General features: G+C 39.0%; 1 protein-coding gene across 2 annotated transcripts in view; it reads right to left on the bottom strand.

Moving 5' to 3' along the window:
• The window catches only part of FBN1 (fibrillin 1), a 147172-nt gene that overhangs the window by 64941 nt on the left and 55712 nt on the right, over positions 1-26519 (bottom strand). For both annotated transcript variants that reach the window (XM_027644223.1, XM_027644224.1), the window contains exons 7-16: positions 24915-25040; positions 21013-21138; positions 17107-17265; positions 14084-14245; positions 12646-12786; positions 11735-11854; positions 8249-8374; positions 5999-6121; positions 1494-1616; positions 422-574 (exon numbers count right to left, since the gene is read on the bottom strand). In XM_027644223.1, the coding sequence (XP_027500024.1) occupies positions 422-574; positions 1494-1616; positions 5999-6121; positions 8249-8374; positions 11735-11854; positions 12646-12786; positions 14084-14245; positions 17107-17265; positions 21013-21138; positions 24915-25040 (1359 nt within the window). The remainder of the gene's footprint in view (positions 1-421; positions 575-1493; positions 1617-5998; positions 6122-8248; positions 8375-11734; positions 11855-12645; positions 12787-14083; positions 14246-17106; positions 17266-21012; positions 21139-24914; positions 25041-26519) is intronic.

Below are 26519 nucleotides of genomic sequence, written 5' to 3'. Positions count from 1 at the left end.
CAGACTGGTTACTAAATAAATGATTTCAGATCTCTTGAAGGATATAGGATTCAGGCAGCAAACATCTCACTGGCAGGTGTACATGAAGATCTGAATCACGATTTTTCCATTAATAACTTGAGTTCAAAATTATATTTTTCGTTATCTACACCTACCAAAACAGAGTTCCCTTTTTGAAAATGTACTGTTTATTTTAATGTGTGTAACAACTCTGGAACCAGATATCATACTTTACTATTGCTTTAAAACATCAGCTCCTATACTCTTACAACACGCAAAATAGAAGATGTCCCAAAATGCATAACATTATACAACAATGTAATTCTCCTGATTTATTACTATAAAACTGCATTTTACCTTTCTAAAACCAGTTTATTGACTGAAAGCTTAAATTAGAAAATTACCAGTAAATATGCCATACCTGAATTTTGTGCTGGGCAGGGCTGGCAAGGCTCTCCAAAGGCATAGTCAGTGCTGGCACAGCAGCACTCTGACTTTGTAACCGCTCCTGTTAATGGTCTCACACATTGTCCTCTCTTGTAGCCACCGTAGCATGTGCTTCGCATATGTGTGTCTGAGGAAAGAAATCTCTCTTAATCCTGCCATAGCCAACTGCAGTCATAAATTATAAAAAGTATTAACTGTAGCTCGGGTGTCATAAACACTGTAAAAGAGCTGTCAAAACAAAATATCTTTCACTGTTTCCCTATGCTTTTCACCCACCTATCCCCTTCCTCTACTCAGCGCAGGAAATTCTTCTTCCTCATGCCCCCAAGAATTCAGATATACAAACTAGTTACTGCATTTAATGACTACACACACACTAGTGAATTACTAAGTGAACAATCACTTCTTAACCATGAACTAGCAAGAAGCCATGGGGAAAATGGACAAGTCTCTGCTCTTTCTTTGCTTTAAAATAAAAGAAAACAAGGAAAAAAAACTAAGGAAAAGTAGTGCTGTCCCAGTACATAAGATTTCAAATGTTTATGTCTTCAGGTCCAGGGGTGACTTTTCTCACTTTTTAAAAACTGGTCCATAAATGGCTCTCAAGCATATTAGTATTTTAAAATCAAACATTGAGCTTGTACAGAAACAGACAGAAAATTGGGTACTCCCCACATTAAAAAGAGGTGAAAGAGTAATTAAATTTTTAAGCTTAGTGACAAATGAAAAATTTTACATTGACAGAAACAGGACAAATTTTTACCTACTCAAAACTGTTACAGCACTAGTCACCCCTGTACAGTCTACCTGACCTTGTGATTGGAACCACACATTTTTTTCACTTTAAATGCAAAGGAAATGAAAACAAGAGCAAAACAGGTTATTACAGTAAATACTTCAGAGCTATTAGTATCCACTATAACTACTACCCACCAATCCATAAAAATATGGTCCATTCTACATTCAAACTTGATGTGTCCATCAGTCTGGCATTAATGTCTTAACATTGGTTAACTGTGACTCCCCACACATTAAGCTTGTCTTACCAACACAGACACGTCCATCCAGTCCCACTGCAAGGCCAGGGAAACATTCACATCTGAAAGAGCCATCAGTGTTCACACAGCGCCCGTTCATGCATATTCCATCTGTCTCACACTCATTGATGTCTGTTGGAGAACAGAATGAGCTTTATTAGAAATTAAATTACATAGTTAACCAGTGCCAGTGTCAGTGCCTGGCTGAAACTTGCATTTGTGCAGCTTATTTTCAATGTATCCTAAAAAAATATCAAGTGTAAATGGAAACTAGTTCAAGTAAAGGTTTTGTTAGGAATAATAATTAATTCATTCCATGAAAGAGAATAAGAAAATGCAAAATTCAGGAGAAATAAACAGAACAAAACAATTTTGCTTCCCTTGGAAAGTGAAAAGGGGCTACATTTTCCTAAGTTGTTCCCAAGAGGTACATGTTCCGATTCAAGGATCATTCAGGCAAAATCATAATTGGAGGAAGGAGGAAACTGTGACTGCTAACACAAAGGACTTATGTAGTATATAACAGGACATTCCCTTTCCACATGAACAGTTCATGCTGTAAGAAATCAGTCAAAATAGTAAATTGAACCTTTCACTCCCCACAAGGTGCCTTCACAGGGCCACCAAAGAATTTCCCTTCCTCCTGCTGCGGGTTCAGTTTTTGGAAGCACATCTAAATCTCCAGTCAGACCCTACCCGCAGTAGTGTCCCTCTGATGATCTGCATGACAATTGGGTTTTCCCATCAGATGCTCATTACAGCCCATTTTATAAACTCTCAATGAACAGACTGCACTCCAGCCTTGAAAAGAATTTGTTAATGATTTGAGCCTGAGCAATTGCCCAGCACAAGCTGCCATCTTTGCCCAACAATGGTACATTGAACAATAAGGCCCAGAGCAAGGAAATACAAGAATGAAGCCTTATAATATTAAACCATTACAAAGAGATGTTAAATTGGTAAAAAAATTATATAGATTGTGTATCCTGTTAATAGTAAGATCATTCTCTAGGTGCAGAGAGCAAGTCATCATTTTAGAAGTGATTAAGAAAAGGAGTGTTTAAAATATTGTTTGGAAGTATGTATAACCTTCATAAAATAATCACTTCATAACAACTCTCCATAATATATACAAGAGACAGTGTGTGTGACAATTTCCTTTTTTCTGACCTTAAAAGGGCAAATTGAGAGTGAAACACCTCTGTGTTTTACTTAGTTTGTGTTGTTTGGCATAAAACGTGGCTTGTATGATCCAAGATTCCTTTTTCAAACTGCATTTTAAAATAAAAGCTATATTTAAGTACATGGGCTCAATGCATTTCTACTTCATCTTGCAATCTTTTGTTCTGTTTCAGACAAATCTTAATTGCTTTTCCCACTTTAAATTTAGTCCCTACTCAGTTTAGGTAAAAACAAAGTTGAGATTCAAAATGTGCCCATACTATTTAACAGTGTAGACAGTTATTTTGTTAGACAACACAGAACTCCTGAAACAGACAGAGATTCCCCTAAAAGTGGGGAAAAAAATTAACTTTCCTTTTTTAAGGTTATTTATAGAAACAGAAAGGCAAAACTAATTTTCTTCTGTTTCCTGTAGTACATTTTTAAAAAAGACTTTGTAAGCTAGTGAAGGGTGAGATGTGCAATCCTTTGTCTTTTGCACTGATTTATAGATGTGTTGGAAATACTATTGTAGATGGTTTTTAGAAAGATAAAGTGGGTCACTTAGGATGGTGCAGATCAGCTGAAAACCTGGTTTCAGTAAAGATGGGGTGAAAAGCCTCTGCTTTTACCAGGGCTGAGATTCCACACAGTAAATCAACTTCACACATAGGCGTAAAGTCTAAATTTCTAACCTGGAGAAGGCTCTGCTGTCTTTTGTGGTAAAAGTCACTATTTGGACAACTTAAAACATACTCAACTTGGTTCTGGAAAACCAACTAATGGATTCATCCTCCACATTCAATGAGTTTTTGCATTTTCTGCTTAGCTTGGTTAGTAGCACTAGCGGGGTACAATAAGTCCTCTAATTTTAACCAGGAAAAATTTACTCAGACTACTAAACTACCATTTTCAGTTGATTTGCAGAAGCTTTCAGTTTGAGGAATTTTTAATCTCAAGATGAAACAATAAAAGGAATAATGCTTCAAACAATGCCTGCTCCATTTAAGTGTTTCTGAAAAATCACCAGCAAATCACCACCGAAAAAAGCTAATGGTGAATAAGTTTAGCATGTTTTGTATTTCAGGGAATACACAAGACTATGGTGTAACATTCTTTTTTGGCATATTATTTCAGAAAGTCTAAGTGGAATTTTTTTACCAGACAGTCAAGCATTTGCCCTGTACTTATACTTAAATTCCAATTTTATGGAACTGCCAATTACATTACCCCCATCTTTGGGTTAGAAGCCCTTCTTAACAGCTGAAAATTTAGCCTAGAGTGCATCAAATGAGATGGTTACAGAAGCAACGAGCTGCACTCATATTCCTCTGTTGATCCCCTAAAGAGTTTGGCAAAAACACATGTTCAACTCCCTATCAGAATTGCTCAGGCAGGAAACCAATTTGCTGCAGAACTGTCAGTTTGTTCATACACACATTCCCAACGTGCACAAGCACTCACTGCATGTGCAAGCATGAGCTTAGAGTTTAAACTTGTGTAAAATTTAATGCATGTACTTCATAAACAAACTGGGCTAAGGCAGTGTGAATAATGAGTGTTTCAGAGATTATCAGTTCTGTGGGACACAAGGTATTTACTCCATACATTTGGCATGTACGGAAAGGACTCAATAAGGACAAACATCCAAATATACAGGAAAAGACATTATTAAGGATCAAACTTTTAAACTTTTAGTAACATGACTGGAGAGAGCTGTGCTCCTCTAGCCACTGAAGACCTGGGAATTCTTACATGATACTTTGGGCAAGTGGAAGAAAGGAGACAAATACGAAGCGGGTAAAAAGTGTAATTTGTGTGTCCAGGTCTCAAAATCTGGTTTGATTTTGACCCAATAGCAATTTTAACACATAATGAATGTTTGCATGCTCATTCATAAAGAATAAGGCTTACAGTAGGTGTTGAAAGGCAGTAGGAGAAATCCTTCATTTTACTATAAGGTCTGTTCCAAGTTTCAGCAGGAATCAGTTGAGTTCCCTGCAATTTTGGATACTTTTCAAATATTCCTCCTTTGATGCACAGAAGTAACATTTCTCTAGGGCCAGAAACCCCTTTTTGACTGTATCCATACTCCTGTTTAGCCAGGAGGCATGTAAGAGAGGTTGTAAAGTTGAGTATCATCATGTTTTAAGTAGTCTGGTAGAGATACCATCTTCTTGGGTGGCATTTCAGTGCAGAGACAGACGTAACAAAACAAAAACAAAACAAAACAAAAAAACACACACACACAAAAAAAACCAAAAAACAAAACAAAACAAAACAAAAAAAACAACCAAACAAAAGCCACAAAGAAATAATACAAAAAATATCAAAAGATACTCAAGGCAAAAATCAAGACAAGCATTTGGGCTGGGCTGAGTTTGCATCCATGAGTCACATCCCTGTTAACAACACAGAGCAGCCTGTACCAGGTCTGGTACAGTGTTTAATAAGCAAAAGGATCAAATTAATTCACCTTTCACGTCACTAAGTCTCAAAACTGAATTACTTATTCAAACATTTACTTTTGTTATTGGTCCACAACAAGATGCTGCAATGTGCCATTTTTAAAAGTTTGCTGAAGTGTAATCAAGCACTTTTTCTGCCTTGACTCCAAGAGTTAAAAGATTTTTAATTTTTCAAAAGAAAAACTGTAAATAACTTGGCCCACCACTTGTTTATTCCTTATTTTGACTTCTGCTTTGTGCCTGTAAATTTACTGAAACATGAAGACTTATACACACAAAACGTGCAGTTTCTGATGGGACTGAACGGAAACTCCAGTGACATAACCAGTAATCAGGACGCTGCAGTGTCTCCCACAGTGGGGACTGCTGAGCTACTGCAGCAAATGGCAAAGACAATTTTGCTGTGGTGCTCATGTCTGCACCTTGGTCACACAGAGTGCTGGCCACTCCTTGGAGTATTGACTAGGAACGCACAATAAGGAATGGGAGAAAAGCCCAAAGGAGGCAATGAGCCAGGATGCTTGGTTGGCCAAAGGCAGAAAACTTTAAAAGGTCAAACACAAAGTATGAGATACACCAGAACCAAACTGCAGAAGACCTCATAGGTTAAAAAAATGGAGTTTAACTAGGTCAGATCACACAGTCCTTGATTAAAGGATATTTCCCACTGGCTGGTTTGGGTGGTTGCTCAACACTGTGGAGAAGACTGAGTACTGTCTGCACAATGACAAATCATTCTAGCTGACTAAAAAAGCACATCTGATGAGAACTCTACCCAGTACCTCTTGTTCCCAAGGATCACTGTAAGGAAATAACGTGATTCTTGAAGTAACCCAGAGAGATATGACTCACAAGCTTTGGGAGCCCCTAATTTATTGTGCTCACCTGTGCAATAGCGTCCATCAGATGCCAACTGGAACCCTGGTTTACAAATGCATTTAAAACTGCCATCTTCATTGATGCACATCCCATTGAGGCAAATGTTCCTTATGCTGCATTCATCCATATCTGAAAATGTACATGATAGACATGATGCTCACAGCGTTGAAGTAAAAGAACTCTTATTAGTTATATCCAAAAGATAAACCTTAATTTCTTTCTTAGTTGTCAGAGGTATATGATGACGAGAAACATATGATGGGACATACTGCACTGTCCTAGAGGATGTGTCAAAGCAGGGACTCCATTTTTCATAATGAATCATTAACATCCAAAAAGAGCAAAGAGAATGAAAACCAGATGAGAAACTGGACAGTTTAACTGCCAGTTGGTAAAAGCCATCAAAAAGTGAGAAAGGATGTAATTGAAGAGGGTTTGCAATCGTAATCTAAATAGAAGCTATGTTAGAAGCAGCCTCCTGTTTGAAATGGTAAACACAATTTTATGTTACTAAGACGACCTGGAAGGGGGGGAAGTGAACATTTGGGTTTGGAGTGAAAACTTTTGTAACCTCCATTGGTTGAATCTAAGATTTATGATGTGGGAGAATTCCCAGCACTGTACTTGAGCATGCATTCTCTGGGCACTGTCATCCTCAACTTCCATTTAAAATAAAACCTGCCCCTTCCCCAGATTTAGCATGACAGGCCACACAGGAGGATACTTACTAATTATAGCTTCATAATAGCATTATATTATCCCTCTGACCTAATGGGGTGGCATGAAGGATTCAAATAGGAAAAGGTGGAGGTCTCAGACACTGCTATTCTGAACCATGCACAGTTACTCACACAATGGGAAAGAAAAAAAATAGGCAAGTACAGAGAATTCTGTGCTTGATTTGAGTAAGCTTTTATATCCTCTTAGTCTTTACTTTGTCCTGGCACAAATGAAATCAGTTTTGGATGCTACATCCCCGAAAAAATCAGCACTATTCACCAGTTTCATCTGAAGGAATATATGCAGTTACATTAAGGTATGGCACAATGCCATGGTCTTTTCTGATTAGTGTGTGTGTACATGTATTCCTAAGAACAAAACTCGATGCATTGCAATGCCAGAGATGAAACTGTTTCATAAGTGGATGCAACAGACATTCTGGCAGCACATGCAATGGAATTAAAAATGTTTTACCAGACTGCCGATGTCCTGGTTCTTATTACTATTAGCACATGGTATTTGGTGGGAAAGGAAGAAATCAGCATAAGGGTGTTTTTTTTTCCCAAATAGACTCATTTCCAAATATATTTAGTCAATGTACTTCCATTATAACATATTTAAAAGCAGCTTATAGTGCTAAACTGTATCTAAAAAAGAGTCAGGAAAAACAGAGTCTTAAAATGTCTGTCTCTACCAAGGATTAACAGAATCACTACTAGCACATAAAATCACTGGATCATAATGACATTACAATATATTCAGAATCGTGCTATTTTCCTTAATATTGCAGCTGTCTTGGACAGAAATTACACTTCTAGACATGGTGTGTTTTCTTTTTACTTACAGGCTAAGTCAGACAAAAATAATTTATGATTTAAAAAAAAAATCATGTATCTATCCCAACCAAGAATTTTGGCATTAAGTCTTTGAGCTGAATCACTGAGATAATATTCTGCCAAAAATGTTTCTAAGAACAGTGCTTGAAATTCTTTTAACGTATGAATAGATCATTGGGAACCCTCCCAAGGACCTTGGGAAGCATGATAAAGAACATTCTTCTTTTTTCCCCCTGTACTAAAGGTCTGGGAGGTAGGAACACATCAATTATGTTTACAAATTTTTCTTAAAACAGTTTTTATAGGTCAGACCAGACTGCATCTACATAAAACACATTGCTAGTCACCCAGTAAGATCCCATAAAGCATGCTGTAAAACACACAGTAAAATCAGGCAGCATGTGACTTGTGCTGTGTTTTAAAATGTATCACTCCCATCAAAGAAACTGCATTTTGTGATAGTGGTATGTGCTATTTCTCCTGCTGGACAGACATCCCGTTGAGGATTGCCAAGCCAAGGCTCCAGAACTGGCTGCAAAAGACATTTCACTTGCCCTCCCAGATACAGCAAAAGGTATTTAGAAATCTGATTCCTTGTTCCTTCCCTTCCCCCCACCAGAGGTCCTTTTCTTTTTCATTGACATGAACAACCTCTTGCAACTGTAATTACTGATATGGAATAACTTCAGAAAAGTCTTACCTTCACAGTTTTTCCCATCAACTGCCACTTGGAAGCCAGCATTGCACACACAGTGAAAACTGCCATCTGTATTTATGCATCGTCCATTATTACAGATACGACCATTCTGTAAACATTCATCAATGTCTGAAAGCCAACCGAAAAGAAAAATAACATTTGGGGGGGGTTCTTTTTTATACTCAAGAGGAATTTTTCCCATTTCCCCTTCTCTTAGGTTTTTAAATCTACATGGAAACTATATTCACCTGAAAAAAGATTTATTTTGATTTCCATAACTCAACGTTATAGGGGTGGAAAATGTTCATCAGCTTGAAATTTCAAGTTGCTGTGAAAGAATTTCAGTGAACAGTACCCTGCAGCTTTCTCAAACAAGAATCACAATTGTTTGGGGTTTTTTTGTTTTTGTTCATCATTAAAATATTTTTGCTGAACTTTAACTTAACAGTATCTAACTGCTTAAGAAAAGATGGGGGAAAGCTTGTCTTTTGCTGCTGCTTTGTAAGATAACAGTAAAGTTCAAGACTTTCCCACCTCAGAAGATATTTCTCCTGCTTATTTTATATTTGAAACATCAGATCCTCATTTCCCTCTCTCTGCAGGAGGTGCTTGGCAAGTGCTTTGGAGGACCTGAATAGTGATATCACACGAGGCTGGCAGCTCTCCCTCTCCTCCAAAGGAGGGGAGAGGAGATGCTGAGACAGACTGTCTAGACATTTTTCAGATTGCTCAGTATTCTCCATCAAGGCCTGGACCATCTCCCAGAGATTCCTGCACACAGGGGACTCTGCTCACAGAGATCACAACCAGCCCATGCAGACCTATCTATCATGCAACCACGCTGTCTTCCCAAACATCCTGGGGGTGCCCCTCCCCAAACCCTCTCCACAGAAATTGCTGTGCTGCAGGAAGAAGCAGAGCACAGGGCATCCTCCTCAATGTCCCTGCTCTCTGGGCACCTACGCAGGGGGAACTGATGCCCCTCGAAATTGTGAACTTATATTTGCCTTTTTAGCAGGGTGGTAGTTCTGGGAAGCTGCTAAGAAACCCCTGAAAATAACTGTTTTGCAAGCAAGCAACCAAGCCAGCAGGGGCAAGAGCTGCTTGATGAGAGCTCGGGGCACTGGCAGCTTCTAGTAAAAGTGTACAGGCCTGATAAACATCCCCTCGTTGGATAAACAAGCGTCATCAACCAGCAATGCATAAAAGTGAGTTTCCTCTCTGCTCAGTCCCTTTTCCCCAACACTTTTCTGGCACTTGGTTGTACCTGAGCCTGGCTTCAGCTACCTTACCAGCTTTCTTCCTTAGGACAGTCAACATGCCACAAGATTTTTCTGGTCCTTTAATTTTTAGAGTTCATTAGGTTTTGTATTTTCATTCATCTGATGCCATCTAAATTATGGTGCAGAAAATTAACACTGAATCTCATTGTTCTTTATATACACACAAGCTGATCAAAGCCCCACTACTTGTTTGACACATTTCTAATTTTCAAAACATCATGATCTTTTTTTCCCCTCAGAGAAATCTGCAAAAAATCAAACCCCTTCTTTCACTGAGATATCCATAACTTCTGTCATCTCCATGTAAAACCTGAGCTCCTCTTCTCAGAAATGTTGAGCAGATTAGAGTAAGGAATTAGCTATTAAAGCTTTGACTCCCACACATTCATAGCTAATAGATCTTTTTTGGAGGTCCATTTTATATCCCCTCTTCTGCAATTGAGAAGCATTTTTTTGTTTAGATTACTAATCACAATGTGACAACTTTATTCACCTATGTCTCAAATTAAGATATTCATTCAGCCAAACTCCTACTAGAATTATAAGGGATCCTAGTAACAGTTGAGTCAGTAGCTTGTGATACAGACTGCAATGTTTAATCATTAATCAGAGTCATCATGCAGAAAAAAACCTGCCCTGGAAGCTTGGAGCAAGGAATAGATAAACATCTGGTCATTATGGAGACTTTGTTTTTCAAGAGCAGACGTAAGGAATACATTTGCAAAAGCGTATCAGCACAGACATATTTGTGCATGCAAAAAAATAGAATCTCAACATCCAAAGTAGTCATGCAAAGTAATTTTACAGCAAATGCTGATTTTGGCAGGCATCAGTGCTATATCCACATTTTGCCAAATGCACCCCACTAGCCCTTTTCTTTTCCTTACACTGGTCCTAAAAATTCCTTCAGAAAACAAAGATTCTGCACATCGCAGCATTTTCTGCACTGCCTGTCAAGCAAGCACAGTTCCCATAGACTGCAAAGGAACTGCTAAGTGACCACACTTAAATGCCATTAAGCTACTGGGCTTCTGACAACCATGTGTTTGTGTAATGAATCAGTCAAATTAAAAGCCTGTGACAAAAATGACTCATGAGTAAATTCATCACGGCTGAGACTCCACTTCAGCACTCCCTCACCACTAGTCAGCTGAACTATGAAGATGCTTCCGCAGCATGGCTGTTTGGCAGCAATTAGGTCGAACCCTCCCAGCAACATGCAGCAGTAGTGCTGGCTCTGCATGTCCTCCTGGGCTGCAGTAACCTTCTGTACCACAAATACCTTTCTGATTCACAAAAGGAAGAAAAAAAACCACACACTAACACAGATAACTTTCTTCTGGCTTTTCAGAAACTCTCTGCTCCAGAATGAGTGCATGCTCTGTGCCCTGCGCCCAGCCCAGAAAGCAAAATACGAAGACAAGCTGTGACTCTGAGCATTCAAACATACTGTTTCATTTAGACGCTTCATTTCTTAAGAACTATCAAAGTAATCCTTCATTCCCCCACCAGAAGTCTCTCATTATGACTTAACTATAAAGGACTGCATCCACTTTTGCAGCTGAATTCTCATCCCAGGACAGTTTGGGAGCGACAGACCCCTGACAGAGGGTTGACTACTGAGGAGCTATGTGCTCCCCACTCCCATAGGAAGACAGGATGAAAACCATTATGACTATTGTTGAGCCTGATCTTCAAAATAACACTAATGAGGATTCTACAGCTTCTCTATCTAGACTTTCCCCAGTGCTTCACTACTTTTCCATATCTTATTTAAGTTTTAATTGCCATAATTTATGTTTAGTTTTTTCTCTGACAGTGAGCAGGGACAACACAGGGGCACTGAAAGACTTCTTTCCCCCTCCAACCCTTTTAGTCTTTTAACAGTCTTTTATAGATAAAAGGTTTCTCCAGAGAAGGGATGTTTAATTGTCCTTGAGATCCTCTAGGAGCAAAAGAAAAAATGTCTCAATATTTAAAAAAAAGAAATTATGTCTTTTTCACTTCAAAGCCACAAATGGTGCCAAGACACTTTCAGCACAAGACAAAACCCGTCTGTGAACAGCAGCTCCAGCAGGTTAATAATTTTTACTGCCATATCTGATCTTTTTTAAAAAACCCTCATATTTAACATATCTGTTAAGAACTATTTTCCCTCCTGGTATGTATACAATAGTACAGACCAGGCTATAAGGCCATCATTTACCTCTGCACTCCGTTCTTGTGGCCGTGCTCTGGTATCCGACACGACACTGGCAGATGTAGGATCCTGGGGTGTTCACACAGTCTCCACCAATGCATGGACTCCTCTCACATTCATCAATATCTGCAGAACAGAGACAATATATTTTTATTACAACACTGGTTGAAAGTTATTCTTGCCTGGAGGGGTATATTATCATTTTGTAGTTGGGCAAACAGTGTCCTTCACTCTGAAAGAAAAGCGGACACCACAGAATTCCTAGGAAAAGGATCCCACATTTTAAGCTAAGAAGGAGCTGGGAAAAAGGAATATTCAAAAAGACAAGATATTGCATGTGTGAGGGGTAAGGGCTTCAATCCTACATCTCCACATTCCCAGCCACACTGAAGACACAGATTTTGATAGAACCAAAAGCTTGCCTGTAAGAGACAGCTAATACTTGCTTCCATCATCAAGCTCTTGTTAAGTCCCAAAATTAAGGGTCTCAAGAGCCCAACAAGATACTCCTCAGGAGCTGAAAGAGGACTTGTAAATCTTACTGAGTCCCATTTTATGATTTTTTTTTAACAATAGGTCATTACATACTCAAAGAACTGGTAGCATTTTAAAAAGATAATTTTCAATCATTAATAAACACGTTATAGTCGTAGGCTAGTAAAAAAGGAAATCCTTGCTTCTGTACAATTTTGTTACAAGCTACAAGACTTGCTAAATACTGTCTTCAAGGCAAAACTGTTGTAAAAGTAAGTTTGCCATTGAAATCAATTAGTCCTTGGAAATCTATTTACTGGGGAGTTTTCGGAGGGGGGACTGTTTTATTTAAAGACTCCAAGTTGTTACATTGTGTGGAGAACAGGGGTTTTTTTCCTTTAAAATATATTCCTCTCTGTGATTTACAGCAGAAAACCACATACCAATGCATTCCCCTCTACCATCCAGTTGGAATCCTTTGTTGCACTCGCAGCGGTAGCTCCCAGGGGTGGGAATACAACGTCCATTAAGGCAGAGATGTCTGTATGTTTGGCACAAGTCAGTTAAGTTCACCGGCAAGATCACTGAAATAACAAGAGTAGGAAAAACATTTTAATGTTCATCTTAATAATTTCTGGTAATCTGCAACTTGTGCAGCATTTGCCATTAAAAGTCAACATTTGCCTTCCATTGTAATGTGAATTACCTAGCAAAATGGGAGAGAGAAAATGACACTTTGACTCCTAGAGATTTGTCTGAAAACAGCTAACCACTGCTGATCTTTTCCTTGCAGCAAGTCTGAGTCTCTTCTGCCAAAGAGGACCAAGTCTGCTCACAGCCAGAGATAAAGTGGGTATGTGGCACTGCAGGGACTCTACTAAAAGCCTAGAGTAGCGAAGAGCAGGCAGACTGGTTATTTTCACTTTCACAGATAGCAGAGTGAGGAGGGCAGGGATAGCCCTGGGAGATATCCCTATACTGTCTTTGGCAGGCAGGCGTGAGCTGGCTCTGTCCCTGCTCTCAGCTGACCAGAAGCTGTGCAGCTACGTCAGTGCCGTGTCAGGCCTGAGCTAACATACTTCGCCTCTCTCAGGCTTATTAGCTCAGCTTGGTGCTGAACCAAGACTAAATAGTTTCAGCTGGTGCCAGTGCAAGCAGAGATTGCTTGCATCTGCACAGAGCAGAGGCAAAATCAGCTTCTGTTCACTTGTAAAAGAGTGTGGCTATGCCAAGCGATTTCAGGTGGCACATGCCTACTGCAGACTATATGGGCATGTAGTAAATTCCCTGAGCAAAGGACAGACCAAGGAATATATTGGTAGTCTGCTCTGGCTTCCTCCTTGCTGTCAAGAAAACTAACACATCCATGTGTATCACTAAAAAAGTTCTTTCTGCACGTTGGGTCAGTCTCAGTGTCCAGCAGAATAGTATTTTTATCAGTACACTTCCTCCCTGGCCAAGTGAGGGTGAGAAAAACAACCTGAAAGAAGCTGCTTTCTCCCAGACAAGCTCTTTAATGTAAATAACTTTCACAACCTAGTCAAAGAGCTATTCACATCCCTCAATGCTGACAAGCAGCAAAACTTATAATAGCCTCAGAACAATAATAACATAACTACTACAATATGTGAGCTTTAGAACAGACAGTGAGAATGTAATTTTTGAATTCTATCTTAACAGGGAAAACACAAGGTACGCTTAGCATAAGATACATGGTAACAGGCTCTGATTAAAAGGATATCCAGAGACTACACATCCACGTGAAGTAAGCAAAAGATACCGACAGCTGAAGGGAGCATGCTGCTACTGATCAAAGCATGTTTTTAAAGAAGTTAAATGCACATAGTGCAAGGAAAGGTTCTTTCTTTCTTTCTTTCTTACCATGAGGTGGTGGAGCCCGAGATGGATAGACAATTTCTGGCTGTGGAGGAGGAGGGAAAACACCAGGAATGAGTGGTGGAGGGATGACATCAGGACGGGCCGGAGGAAGGTCAGGCCTTGCTGGCAGCAGAGCAGCTACTGTGCACAACTTGCGATACTCATCTGAAACATGAAAAAATAAGCTGTGTTTTAGACTCTTGCAGCCTTTCCATTTAATCCAACTCTCCCCCTTTTTGTGGTGCTTCAGATTAGCAATAACAAATCTTAAATAATTTGGAAAATGTGTCTGTATGTTTTCTTCATAGTAATGAGCTTTGTTCTGTGAACTGAGTCATTAATGCACAGATTCTCAACACTACGTGCCCAAAGACTGCTGGTAAAAAGGTAACATAACTGACATCCTGGATATGAAATGGAACAGTGAGGTGGGGACCTGATCTTAACCTACTTAGTCTTCTTTCAAGCAAAGTCTTTGGTGAACTCAGTGTGAAGTTTACCTAAAGGAGGACTTTTGGATTTGATCCCAAGTTAATTTAATAGAAAGCTTGCCACAGAGTTAGAAAAATACTTAACGGGGAAAAAAGCCCAGTTTCAACTGGATTTCTTAAAAGTTAACCTCCTAAAACAAAAAAATATAAATATAAGCAATGAGGCAAAACCAATTAGAGAATGAATACACTAACACTATTTCCCTGTGAAAATTAAGTGTGCCAACAAAAGCAGAAACCAAACGAGGTGCAGTCTAAGGAGTGTAGCCAAGGAGAAACCAAGTCAGATCCACATGATATTAATTCTTTTCCACATGATGGGAAAACTATCTATTTTGCTTTAAGCACAGTCAATTCTGAGTGTCATGCATTCTCCTATTGTTTATCTCTATTAGTGGCATCTGCCCTACTGCCCCACTTTTTCTCCTGTCCCCGACTCTTTTGTCTTTGGTAAGTGTGGTTTTGGAACTTGTGATCCAAAAAATGCACACAGAGTATCACAATTAAAGACCACATTTCCAGCTGACCTAATTCATGTTCACAATTCATGTGTACACAAATAACTATTTGTGCAGCCAATACCTTTGAACTTCAAAATTTAAAGTTTGTGGCACAACGGGGGGGAAGGAATTACATAATGAAAAAAAAAATTAATGAATTCCTGAAACAATATAAAAAATGAGAACTGAAAAATAAAGTAAATGTTAGGACAACTAAGCTGGATATTTCAGCCTTCAACACTTTCATCTCACTTCTGCTTCCACCTGTAAAACACATTAGAAGCTTTTCCTGAATGACAGAGGATTTGTTAAATAAACATTGTAGCCTTTCTTAAGTTATGCTTTTCCTGATTATGAAATCTGCATTTATTTAATGCTCTTAGATGATCAGTTTGTTTCATGTGTCACTACATTTCCCTCTATTGTTCCTTAATTTTAGTCTTTAAATAGTGTCAGTGGTAAGCCCTATTATTCCACATAAACAATTCTTGTTACGTTATACAAATAAATACAGTGTAAGCCTTTTTTATTGCAACTTTAATCTACATGTGTAATTTCTAGCAATAAACAGTCTATTTCATAGTAGCAAGTGGGTCTGCTGCCCACATCGAAAATGCAACTGCCCAGTTACATTATGCAGTTAGTGCTCCCCTTTATATTGCAGTAAATTTCCATTTCAGAGTTAGAGAGACTTTGGGCCACTGACAGCTCTAAATTCCTCGTCTTGCTTTCTCAGGATACGCTAAGGAAGGAATAACTGAACTTGATTAAATAATGACAGCAATACCTTAAATACATGTAAAGCCTTACAAAGAATTTCAAAGCACTTTTGAAAAGAGTAATTTATAGTGTCAATTTATATCCCAAGTCAGAAATAAAACCCCCAAAAAAGTGGCATGTAACCCTGATCTGGAAGACCTTGCATGGATTTATGAGTCAGGAAGTCCTGGGTTGTAGCTCCTTCTCCATGACGTCTCAGTCTGCAGCTTTGGCCAAGTTACTTTACTTTTCCACCCAGTTTATTCACCAGTTAGATACGAATAATTAGAAAGTATGTAAAGAAAACAAGGAACTGTGTTAAGACTAAAAGCTTTCTCCTTGTCTTCCTATTTCACATGATTATCAATAGATTACACTATTTTTTCAGCATTATTCTAGCCAGTTTCGAAATTTCAACATGTTTAAATATTATTAATAAGGCAGTGACAGAAACAGAAAGGCTTCCAAGAGTTCTGACTGTAGATTTCTGCTCTAGTACTATGCAGTTGCACTCAAAGGATTAAAAACAAGAATAATAAAGACTCCCATATATGAGTTCTGACAATGTCTGAGTTACACTGCTATAGTGTTACAATCCCCATTCCTCCCTAAACTCTGCACCTCTCTTGACCTCCCTCCCATCCTGAAATTCCTTGTATTTTCCTTTTCTAAAGCATTTCATTAGGTCTCCAGTCCTAAACAGTGTCAAAAACATCTTCCCTCCACTCCCTCACACTGAGTTTCATAATCTGCTCCTTGTCTTCCCTCAGTTCAAGTCGCACGTTATCTGGGGATCTCAACACACAGGGAGGCAATAAAGTAAAGCACATTTTGGTAGCAGACAGAAGCAACGTTCTGTGTCAAATTACAGGAAATATATGGCACCTCAGAAAGCTTGTCATGAGGAAGGAAAAACCAGTTTTTAAGCAGAATGAAACTGTAGTGGGAACAGGGACCTATTAGAAGGCTCTAGAGGAAGTAACTTGATCCTGAAGAGGATGCTGAAAATAAAATCTGAACCAGGTAAGGTCAGAATAACTTGGTCACAAAATACAAATTAGCAACAAGTAATTGTTTCTGTCTGCTTGGTGTAGCCTCCTGGGGGTCCTGAGTAACCTGCCATAGGAGGCTTTGCTTGAGCAGGGTGGGTTGGACTGAACAATCCGCCAAGGTGCCCCTCAGCCTCAACCATTCTGTGCATTCTTTCATGAAAACATTACTGCTAAAAGACAGTCAGCATTCAGCCAAGCTCCCAGGAACTCAGGTGGATTCCTACCGGTGGATCTGATGGGGCACATTTCAGGAGCACTGGCTGGACTGGAGGACCAGCACCGGCCGCTGTCACAGCAACACTGCATCTTGGACATGGGCTGGGGGAGCTGATTCCCACAGCGCCCGTTGCTCAGGGTGGAGAAGCAGAATCCAGGACGCACATCTGCCGAGAGAAAGGAACGGATATATGTAATCATCCAGTGAGGAATGGGACTTTCACAAAAGGGAAATGTCCCATTTTTCTTGACAGATTTACATTATCAATGACACAGCCCTTACAAGGTTGCAAGCACCAGAAAACAAAAGGCAGAAAACCAGAAAAACCTAGATAATATTTGGGCTGCTTTGGATTCAGGTGTAACACCTCCTGTGAGAAAGCTGCAGTGAAATTAGGAACAGGAATGAATTAATGGAGGCAAAAATACAATAGAAACATATATTCAGTACATAAGACTCTGTGCCCCTAAAGAAAAATTGCAGTGTCATGTCTTTTAAAGATAGTACCAGATCAGTTCTGTCTAAGCCTTGATTTGAAAGCCACTGAAGCACAGCAATAAATTCACAGCATCACAGCTCTCAAAGCATTACTTCATTTTTCATTAGTCATGGCTTCCCCAGCTGAAGTATGTAGTGATTTGACAAGATATAGGCTTGCAGGCAGGAAAGAGCAATACAGCTTTAACTGGTGCCATCACACTGTTTATGGAGATGTGCTGGCTTCCTGTCTGAAAAGGATAAGCACGTGCTGTGCAAAGAACATCCTGTTCTCAGATTTTATATACTCAGCTCTAACACCACTGCACAGAGATCCCCCAGCTTAGCAAAGGAAGAGAAAATGTGGATGGAAGAAAAAAAATCATAAAAAATAATCTTGTGATATCATCTTAAGCTTTGAGGAATTGTTTCACAATATGTCACATCATGTCAAACTCAGTATAAGCTGTGATGTGATTTGATGCTGCATGATAAACCAGACCAAGTTTGTTTCTAACATATACAAATATTTGCTGTCAAAATGTAGTGGGAAAAGTTGCACACATAATCTTACAACAGTAGACATAATTTCCTAAAGAAACAGTACCTCAATTATCCAGGGCATGGTGGATTCATCTGTCTAGTACCAGTGCTTTCCAGAATTTACTAGCTATTCAAGAGGTTATAAAAAAAAGCAGGGAAGTTTCTCACTATTTTTGAGGAATTGACATATAGTGATATGTTGGGAGAGTCTGTGATGATTCTGCTTTTTGTTAACTGGAACCCTGAACATGGATATTACTGGCAGTATAGCTAAAAGAGTCAGTTGGCCTTTGTTTCCAAACTTTAGTTAGGTCACTCATACTTTCTTATGATGATAATAGATAGACAACAGAGGAAAAAAAAATCTACTCTGTTCTATTACTGGTCCTCCGTTTTCTCCTGGTACCCAGCAAAACTGTCACAAACATTTACTCCTTCATCCACCCTTTTAAAAATCAAATAAAGCTCTGATGCAAATTGTTGGTGGAAAGGAAACTGTCCTCCAGTACACCTGGAGAGAGATTCAGATGCTTGGTGTGATGATGGAGTGAATGGCAAGGAAGGAAGTAATCTAACAGACCCTATCATCACCCTCTGTAATTCATCTTTCTCAGTTTTGGTCAGCACCAAGTTTCGTAACATTTAAAAGCAGTAATGGGAAAAAGTGGAAAAAGAATCTACATGGGATCTGTGCAAGCACACAATGTACCATGAAGAGGGAAGCATACAGCAAACATCTTTGTCTACTTACAGGTATAAGAGTGTGCCCAAAAGCCACATCATTTTCAGAAAAAGACAGTAAGGTTGTAAGAAAAATATAAAATCTTTCCATATGCAAAATGTGAATATTTTTACTTCCTTTTTTCCCCGCTTTCATTTTCATTTTCTATTCCAAATGGTAAAATATACAAATATGGGCAAGAGCAGCAGAAAACAACATTTTCACTGTTTCATTTTTAATATTTTATTATTTTTACTAAAAACATAGTCTTTTGAAAAGGCAAAAAATCAGTGTGAGAATAACTTTCAAGAAAAAATTGTCTCTTAAAAAAAATATTTAAAAAGGCCATTGAAAAGTAACGCAGACCAAACAAATTTATGCCAGCAGGAAGTATGGGCAGCTTTCTTCACAGCATTCTTTGTGTACTCGGGTTGAGATGCCCCACTCTTGTTTCTGCTCTTCAGCTCTAGGAGATATTATCTTTGCTTTGTCTATTCTAATTTCTAAGGTTTGTAATAATAGAACTCCCGGTTCTCCCTTTGGATGTTTGGCCCCAGTGCTGCTCAGTTTGAGTCCCAGAAGGGATACATTTCTCAGAAGCACTTCCTCCTCTTGAACAGAACAGACACGTTCAGCTAACACTTTTCACTTAAGACAGGCATTTTGTAATTAAAACAAGATTACATGCTTTGCCCAACACTACTGAAGATTTGGGCTCTGTTCTCTTGAATATGGCAAGTATGCAGCCTGCATATTAGACACAAATCCAAAATATCTGCAGATAATTAATAGTGCTTCCCATTTAGCACGTTTTGCCTTAGACACAAAGCCAAAATGCTAATGATGGCTTATAGTCTGGCATATTATTTATCACATCTTGTCATCATTTAAGTCCCCAATTCTTTAGCTGAACTACTTCAGCCTACAAATACAGGGGGTAAAAAATGCTGGAAAAATGCAGGAATATGGGTGTGAATGCTGGGTAGTTCTGACTGAGTGGTGACTATAAAAAGCAAAAAGCAAATGCAAGTTGTGCATCTCTAGAAATTTTTTGTTACAGAAAGGCAAGTCTCCTTTATAAATATTAAGTGCAGGGATCAATCAATGATTTAATGATCCATAGTCATTTAGCAGTTATTAATCTGAAGCAATAAAAGCAAATCCCACTGACATTTTAAGTGCAGAGTATGGATCAAATCTAGAAAAATGCTGTTCTTGATGATGGAAGAAATACTGTTCATTACTTACAACCTGTAGAAATTGAATGGCACCATTCAAAACGAATCATAACCCAAACTGTTTCCAGATCTCTTGGGCAGGTTAATACAATTTGGTACTGAACTCTGCACAGTTTGGGATTTTTTTCAATTTTTTTCCAAAATTATTTTCTACCAAAACACAGGATGCTTTCTTAAACCCCAGTGCTGGCACTGCTAAAACTGAGGAAATAAACCTTTAATTTGATTTTTGCCCAAAATTCAGCACTGGCATTGAAAAAAGAAATTCCTGCACGAAAACAATAAATAAATAAATTAACTGAATACTAGACCTGCCTCAGAGCAGGTTGCTTGCTTCCCAGAAGGAATAACTGCTAGCACTGTTCTTTCATGGCTGTGGCATTGCATTAATTCACATAGTTCATTGGTGCCTGGTCTCACCAGTGTTGGAAGACAGGTTTCACTGTTTCTCACAGTGAAAACCTGAGAGAACAGCCCTGCCAAATCATCAGTATCATGAAACCACATACAAATGTCCCATACCCAGTTTATCACACTACTTCCTTTAATGAAAAATACCTGTATGAGGATCGTAACTGTTGGAATGTAAATCTGCTTTTCTAAGTGATTGCTGAATATAACACGGACTACATCAAAGACAAACAGGAAAGCAACAATATCAAGGGGATGGGTTAAACAAGTTCTAAGGCAATAAACATGGCATAACAGAAAAAATGCAGTAATAAAAATGAAAGGGACGGTCACAATGAAGGGGGAAAGAAGAAACATTCTGCAAATAGAAAACTCACTTCAGAATACATATACAGGCACATGATGTATTTCTGTGTAGAAGGATTTCAAGATTGCAAGTTGAAATACGTTTCTGGTACACTGTTACCCATTTTAGATATTCAGGAATGTTTATGACACCTATTGCTTAAAGGATTGTACTCACCTATGCATTTTAAGCCATCAGGAGCTGTATAAAACCCTGGAGGACACTTGCAGAAGTAACTGCTTACTGTGTTTGAACATTCTCCTCCATCACAGATTCCAGGAATGGTGCTGCATTCATCAATATCTTCAAGGCAAAAAAAGATGCAGGGGAAGGTTAGCTAAATTAGTTCTGGCACAAGAATAGTTATTTTGTAATCAGTATTAATGATCAAATTCAGTGCGGTCTGAGACCCCTCCTAACTCACACACTAATCATCATCACAGCTACAATGCAGAAAAAATTTCAAAGTGTGCAGGAAAAAAACCTAACAAATACCTTCCTACACCTCATCATAGCTGCACACAGGAACAGAGGGAACTTGAAGGGTTTCTTCCACAGCTAGTTTATATTATCTACAGCTATGTGAACAACAACCTATGTCAGCCCCAATTGCTCCTTAATTACCACCAGTAGCTCGCCTGTGATGTGTAGTTACTTTCCCTTTGGTTTCTAATCTTAAAAATGCAGCTGTATCTAATTAGCACTGCTCTCATCTCGTAGGGACCTGGAGTTCTGCTGAGCTTAAAAAACAGCTTGCTCTATTCCACAGTACCTACAAGAAGGGTCAGCAAAGTAGGGCAGAAAGGGAGGTTATTCTCTGGAGTGATCCATGAAAACTGCCTGTCACAGCCATTAAAATCACCCAATTGCTCTCCTGACAGAGAGCATCCAGCTAGAAATAATGGCATCACAGGACTCTACCCAACCTCTCTCCAGAGATCCAAGAACAGATAGACACATGGCTGTAATAATGATTTCACCAACCACAAAAATTTCTGAGATGAAATACTGTAACACCACCCAGCACACCAAGGCAAGGAGTGAATAATACCGTAGTCATCAAAAACGATTGAAGGAATTTAAATGTAACGCCTAAATTGGAATTTGGCCCCAACAGATGGAGGAACACCCAAAGTCCCACAGGACCATTAACGAGTGTTTTAGCAAGTAGACAGGATTTCTGCTCTACTTCTCCTGTGAAGACAGTAATACAAAAACTCAGTGATACAAAAACTAACATTTTCTTTCTCCTGGGTAAGGCGCAGGATGCTCCAATACCTTTGTGGCCCCTTGCCTTTGCAGAAAAGTAGTAGAGGGCTGGGATGGCACACAGGTAACCAAACTTTGCAGACTGACCCATCCTAAGTGTGCAAGGCTTTGGGCCCCCTCTGCACACATTCTTGTCCAGCATTTTGCCAGCTGTCCTGATGTGGGTCACATTCCTCACTTGGGTGTGTGAGAGGGGTGTGACTTTTTGTTCAGTGCTACTTCCAGGGTGTTGCCAAAGCCTCAAGTCCGAGTGCCCTGGGAGCACTGCTAAGAGACTTCTGGCTTCTGCTCCAGGATTATACTCCACAGGAGTCCCAAAAGTCTCAGTGACAAAAAATGTGGAAATTGAATTTTGGTCTGAATAAAGCCCTTAATTAACAGAGAAAAATGCAGTCGTAAATGGATCAGATTCAAGCATTTTCTGACTCAAATTCACCAATGTTTATCTTAAAGTCAGTGTTGCCACTGTTTATATAGCGTCGACCTTTTTAAAAGCAAAATCATCACTCTTTATTTTAGGGTTGAGCCTAACCCAAACAGTATTTCACTATTTATACCAGTGTTGACATTCATATAAGCAACGTTGCTGTTGTTAAGCATGCGAGTTTTATAAAGGTAAGTTTACTTGATGTACTCGCAGACTTACATGTCACTCCAGGAAAAATTACTCCCGCCAGTCACCACAGAAAAAGTATTTACCTCAGAATTAATGCAAATGGAAGAGGAATAGTTATATGAAGCAACGAAATAAGGTTTCCACCAGCTATGCTAATAAAGAGAACCTCAGCCAACACACCCCATTTCCCATCTTGTTCATCATCTCTCTGTACCTGATGAGCGCTATCGTGATCCCACTTTAATGGGGACCCCCTGAAAAAACAGTACTGGTAATTCAGCAGGTAGCTCCCAGTTGTACTAGATCAGTGACCAAGGACATGTTACAGCTGTCTGAAGCACTTCTTGCTGGATAGGAAGTTAAACCAAGCACACGATCAGATGTTATTTATTAAGAATTAATTATAGTTAATTACTAGAAAACAAACACCCTGTCTTATATTGCCGTAAAAAACTCAAAAGATCATTTAAAATACTGGAATGGATATTCTACTGTTGTATCATCATGCTCTTAACGTTGAATCTCTATCGTATTTCATGACACTGGTATAAAGGTGCTACTTTTAATTCTTTGAATGGTATTAATACCTACACAGCTTTAACTAAAATTGTTTGGTACCTACAATATGAAGATGCACTGAAAGTAACTCTGTCCGTTGAGGTTCAAAAATCTACATGTATGAAATTAAAGAAGGAAAAATTCATCCAATCTTTGCATTCACTCCAAAGGGATTTCACAAATGGGGTGGGAAATTTGTGGCAGCATTTGGGAGCAAAGCAAGCCACACCAGGTTCTTGGGTCCAGTCCCTTAACTGTTACCAAGTACAAGCTCTGAAGCTGGTGGTTGTTTGGGATTTTTTGTTCTTTTGTTGTTGGTTGGGTTTTTTCATGATTCAACAATTGAAAAATACCACCAAAATGTTTATGTGATGCAGCCTGTGCACGCTTACAGCTCTCAGTTTTTCATGAACTAATACTTAACAAGGCACACGTTCATTCTTTCCTATTCACCACAGTCTTGGTACTTCATCCACAGAAGGAAACACTTGCAATGTTGTTCTACCCTAAATGTAGGTTACATTCTGCCAAAACCATTGGCAGACGATACATAAACCATGCTGTGTACAAACTCTTCTGAAATTGCTCTCCCTAACGTGCAAATAAATTATGAAGTTTTGCCTGAAATAGGGATTTTTCTTTTGAAAGAATAAGTCATAATTCTTCTGAAATCACTAAAAAATTTCAAGTGCTTCTTAAAAGGCACCTGATGCAAGAAAGGGTGGTGAATCCACATCTTACTCTTACAGTCAAAATCCTTTATGGTAACAAAAGTCAGCATTCCAAAATCACTAACCACTTATGAAACTTGTCTGCTCAAATTAATTTAATTTTTGTCTAATGACTGAAAGTAGAATCAGTTGCGAGAGTTTAAACAACATATGGACTTCACTGTAAATATGAATCAATAATGTGTAACCGACACATTCTAGTGCTATGTTCCACAGGTATTCAAAATTCTCTTAAAGCAAGGGAGACATCTATGCTTGATTATTATGTTAGAAAGAAAAAACCACTATCAAATCACAGTCAAAAATTAGCAAGATTCCATAATCACACACTGTAAATTTCCACACTATTATCTAGCACCTGCTGTACTGTCAAATTAGGATGACCAATAAGTAAAGACAAAATGTTCGTCCTTGTGTGACATCTGCAGCTGTAAGGGTAAGTTTAGAGCACAGTCCTCCAGTCTTCACTCATCAGTGTCAAACTCTCACTTATATTAAATAAGTAAGATTAAATTAGCTGAGCAGGTAGGAATGTGTTGAACCTTCCAGTAATATACACTCTTTGGTTAAAAGATCCACAAAGGAACAGGTGCCTCAAGTATTTCTAAAGCAATATATCAGTTGGAAAGTATTTTTAGCTTTAATGTTTAATGTTTTAATGTTTAATGTTAAGATGTACCTTTAAGTCTGTGAAATGTTACATTACAAAAAGGCTGTAAAAAGCTGCAGAGCCAATATTTAAGCTTAGGAGAAAGCATCACTATTTTTATTTTTGGTGAATAATGCTGTTTGCATACTCAAGGCAGAAGAGACTGAAAAGTTTGTTACAAACTGTTAAACAAAATCAGTCCCCAAAAGAAGACTCTTCCCTTTTACTTTCAGAAGAAAGTTCTAGAAGTTCTTACCGTCACATTTTTGTGTCACTTCATTAAACTTGTGTCCAGCTGGGCATTTGCACTCAAAAGATCCAACAGTATTAATGCAATTTCCCCCTTGACAGATCCCAGGGATGGCTTGGCATTCATCCACATCTATCATATAAAAAAGGAAAAAACATCCACTTTCATTTCTCAAGAACAGCCATAATAATTTGTCTACACAGAAATTAAAGTAAATATGCCTAAATCCATTCTTCACCCATCATAATATTATTATACTTGCTTGTGAAGACAGACACTAATTTTGTAGTTACTCTATGCGAAGTATGATTAAGTACAGTACTCTAAATATTTTCTGCGAGAAATCACATGGTTATTATTGTTACAGACATTAAATATCTAACTGTTATTGCTTTGTTTTTCTAAAACATCTGGGGAATGGTGTGCAGAGAACACAGCCAGCCAGAACTCAAGTTTCTTTGAAGTGTCTGAAGCTGGGCATCCAAAATCACTTGCCCCTTCCGAAATCTTGGCACCTCCATCCAGTGCTTAGGCCACCAGTGCAGAGGGAGCAGGGTGTGCATGGAAGGGGCCTCATGGAGAGCACGAAGAACTGCAGAGTCATTATTGATGGAAATTAATAACTCATCACTCCAGGAAGATCAGCACCAATGACCTTAGACTGCGGTTAGGATTTGACTCAAGAAGTTTCATAGCCATAATTAATGTCTCAAGAGGAATTATTAATGACCTGCTCAGACATACATCAGTTTGGAGGGTTTTTTTCCCTTTTATTTTTCTCTCTTTGCTTTTGATTTTTTCACTGAAGAAGATGAAACAACAAAGATGGTATCACAGGCTAGGTAGTAAGCTCACAACAAATATTTTCAAGAGGCCCCAGTTTCTGGCCTCATAGCTATTTTAGCACAACAACATGTGTGCCGTCACTTAGCTGCAGAAGTGTTGTCACAGCTTAATAACAGCTACAGAGAAGAGGCTAAAGGAGGAGGAGGAGTGGATTGCAATAGGAGACTCAGGAAGTCTGGCTCACAGTCCCCAGGGGCTGCCCTGTCTCTGCTGCTCAGGAGTTCCCTCAGGAGCACCAAGCGCTCCACTCTCTGATCCAAATTCCTGTGCTTCCCCCAGCTCCCCAGGAGAACCACCTGCTGCTGATAAAACCTGATTGCTTGAGTTCTTGGGCTTCACACTGGGCTGGAGATGATGCCTTCAAATCTCCTTTTATAAATCCCAGAGAGCCAGCTGTAATGTGCCTTGCAGTCTGAAAAGCAAAGTATTACATCTGTACAAAAGGCCAAGAGGCAATTTTCCTGCGAGTAGGAAGTTTCAGGAATGCCAAGGGGTATATCTGTACCACATGGTAAACTGTTATGTAAAGATCTCTGGGCAGACTGAGGCAGGTCAGGGGGTGCTGCAGCAGGGGCAGAAAAGAGCTGTGCCCGAGGGACTCTCTCTGCTGGGAGGCCACAGAACCAGCACAGCCTCAGCACCACGACAGCCACATTGCTGCTGGGATTCAAGCTACAGCAATATGCTGTGCTTTAATAACAGCAATCAGTCAGACTTCATGGCACTGTACTGACTTAAAAAAAAAAGCTCAAAAATTAAAAAAAA

The sequence above is a fragment of the Corapipo altera genome, unplaced genomic scaffold (genome assembly GCF_003945725.1).
Source record: "Corapipo altera isolate COAL_440 unplaced genomic scaffold, ASM394572v1 50, whole genome shotgun sequence".
NCBI lineage: Eukaryota > Metazoa > Chordata > Aves > Passeriformes > Pipridae > Corapipo > Corapipo altera.
The sequence above is the reverse complement of the archived record's forward strand: the minus strand, read 5'-3'. Positions and strand labels throughout refer to the sequence as shown.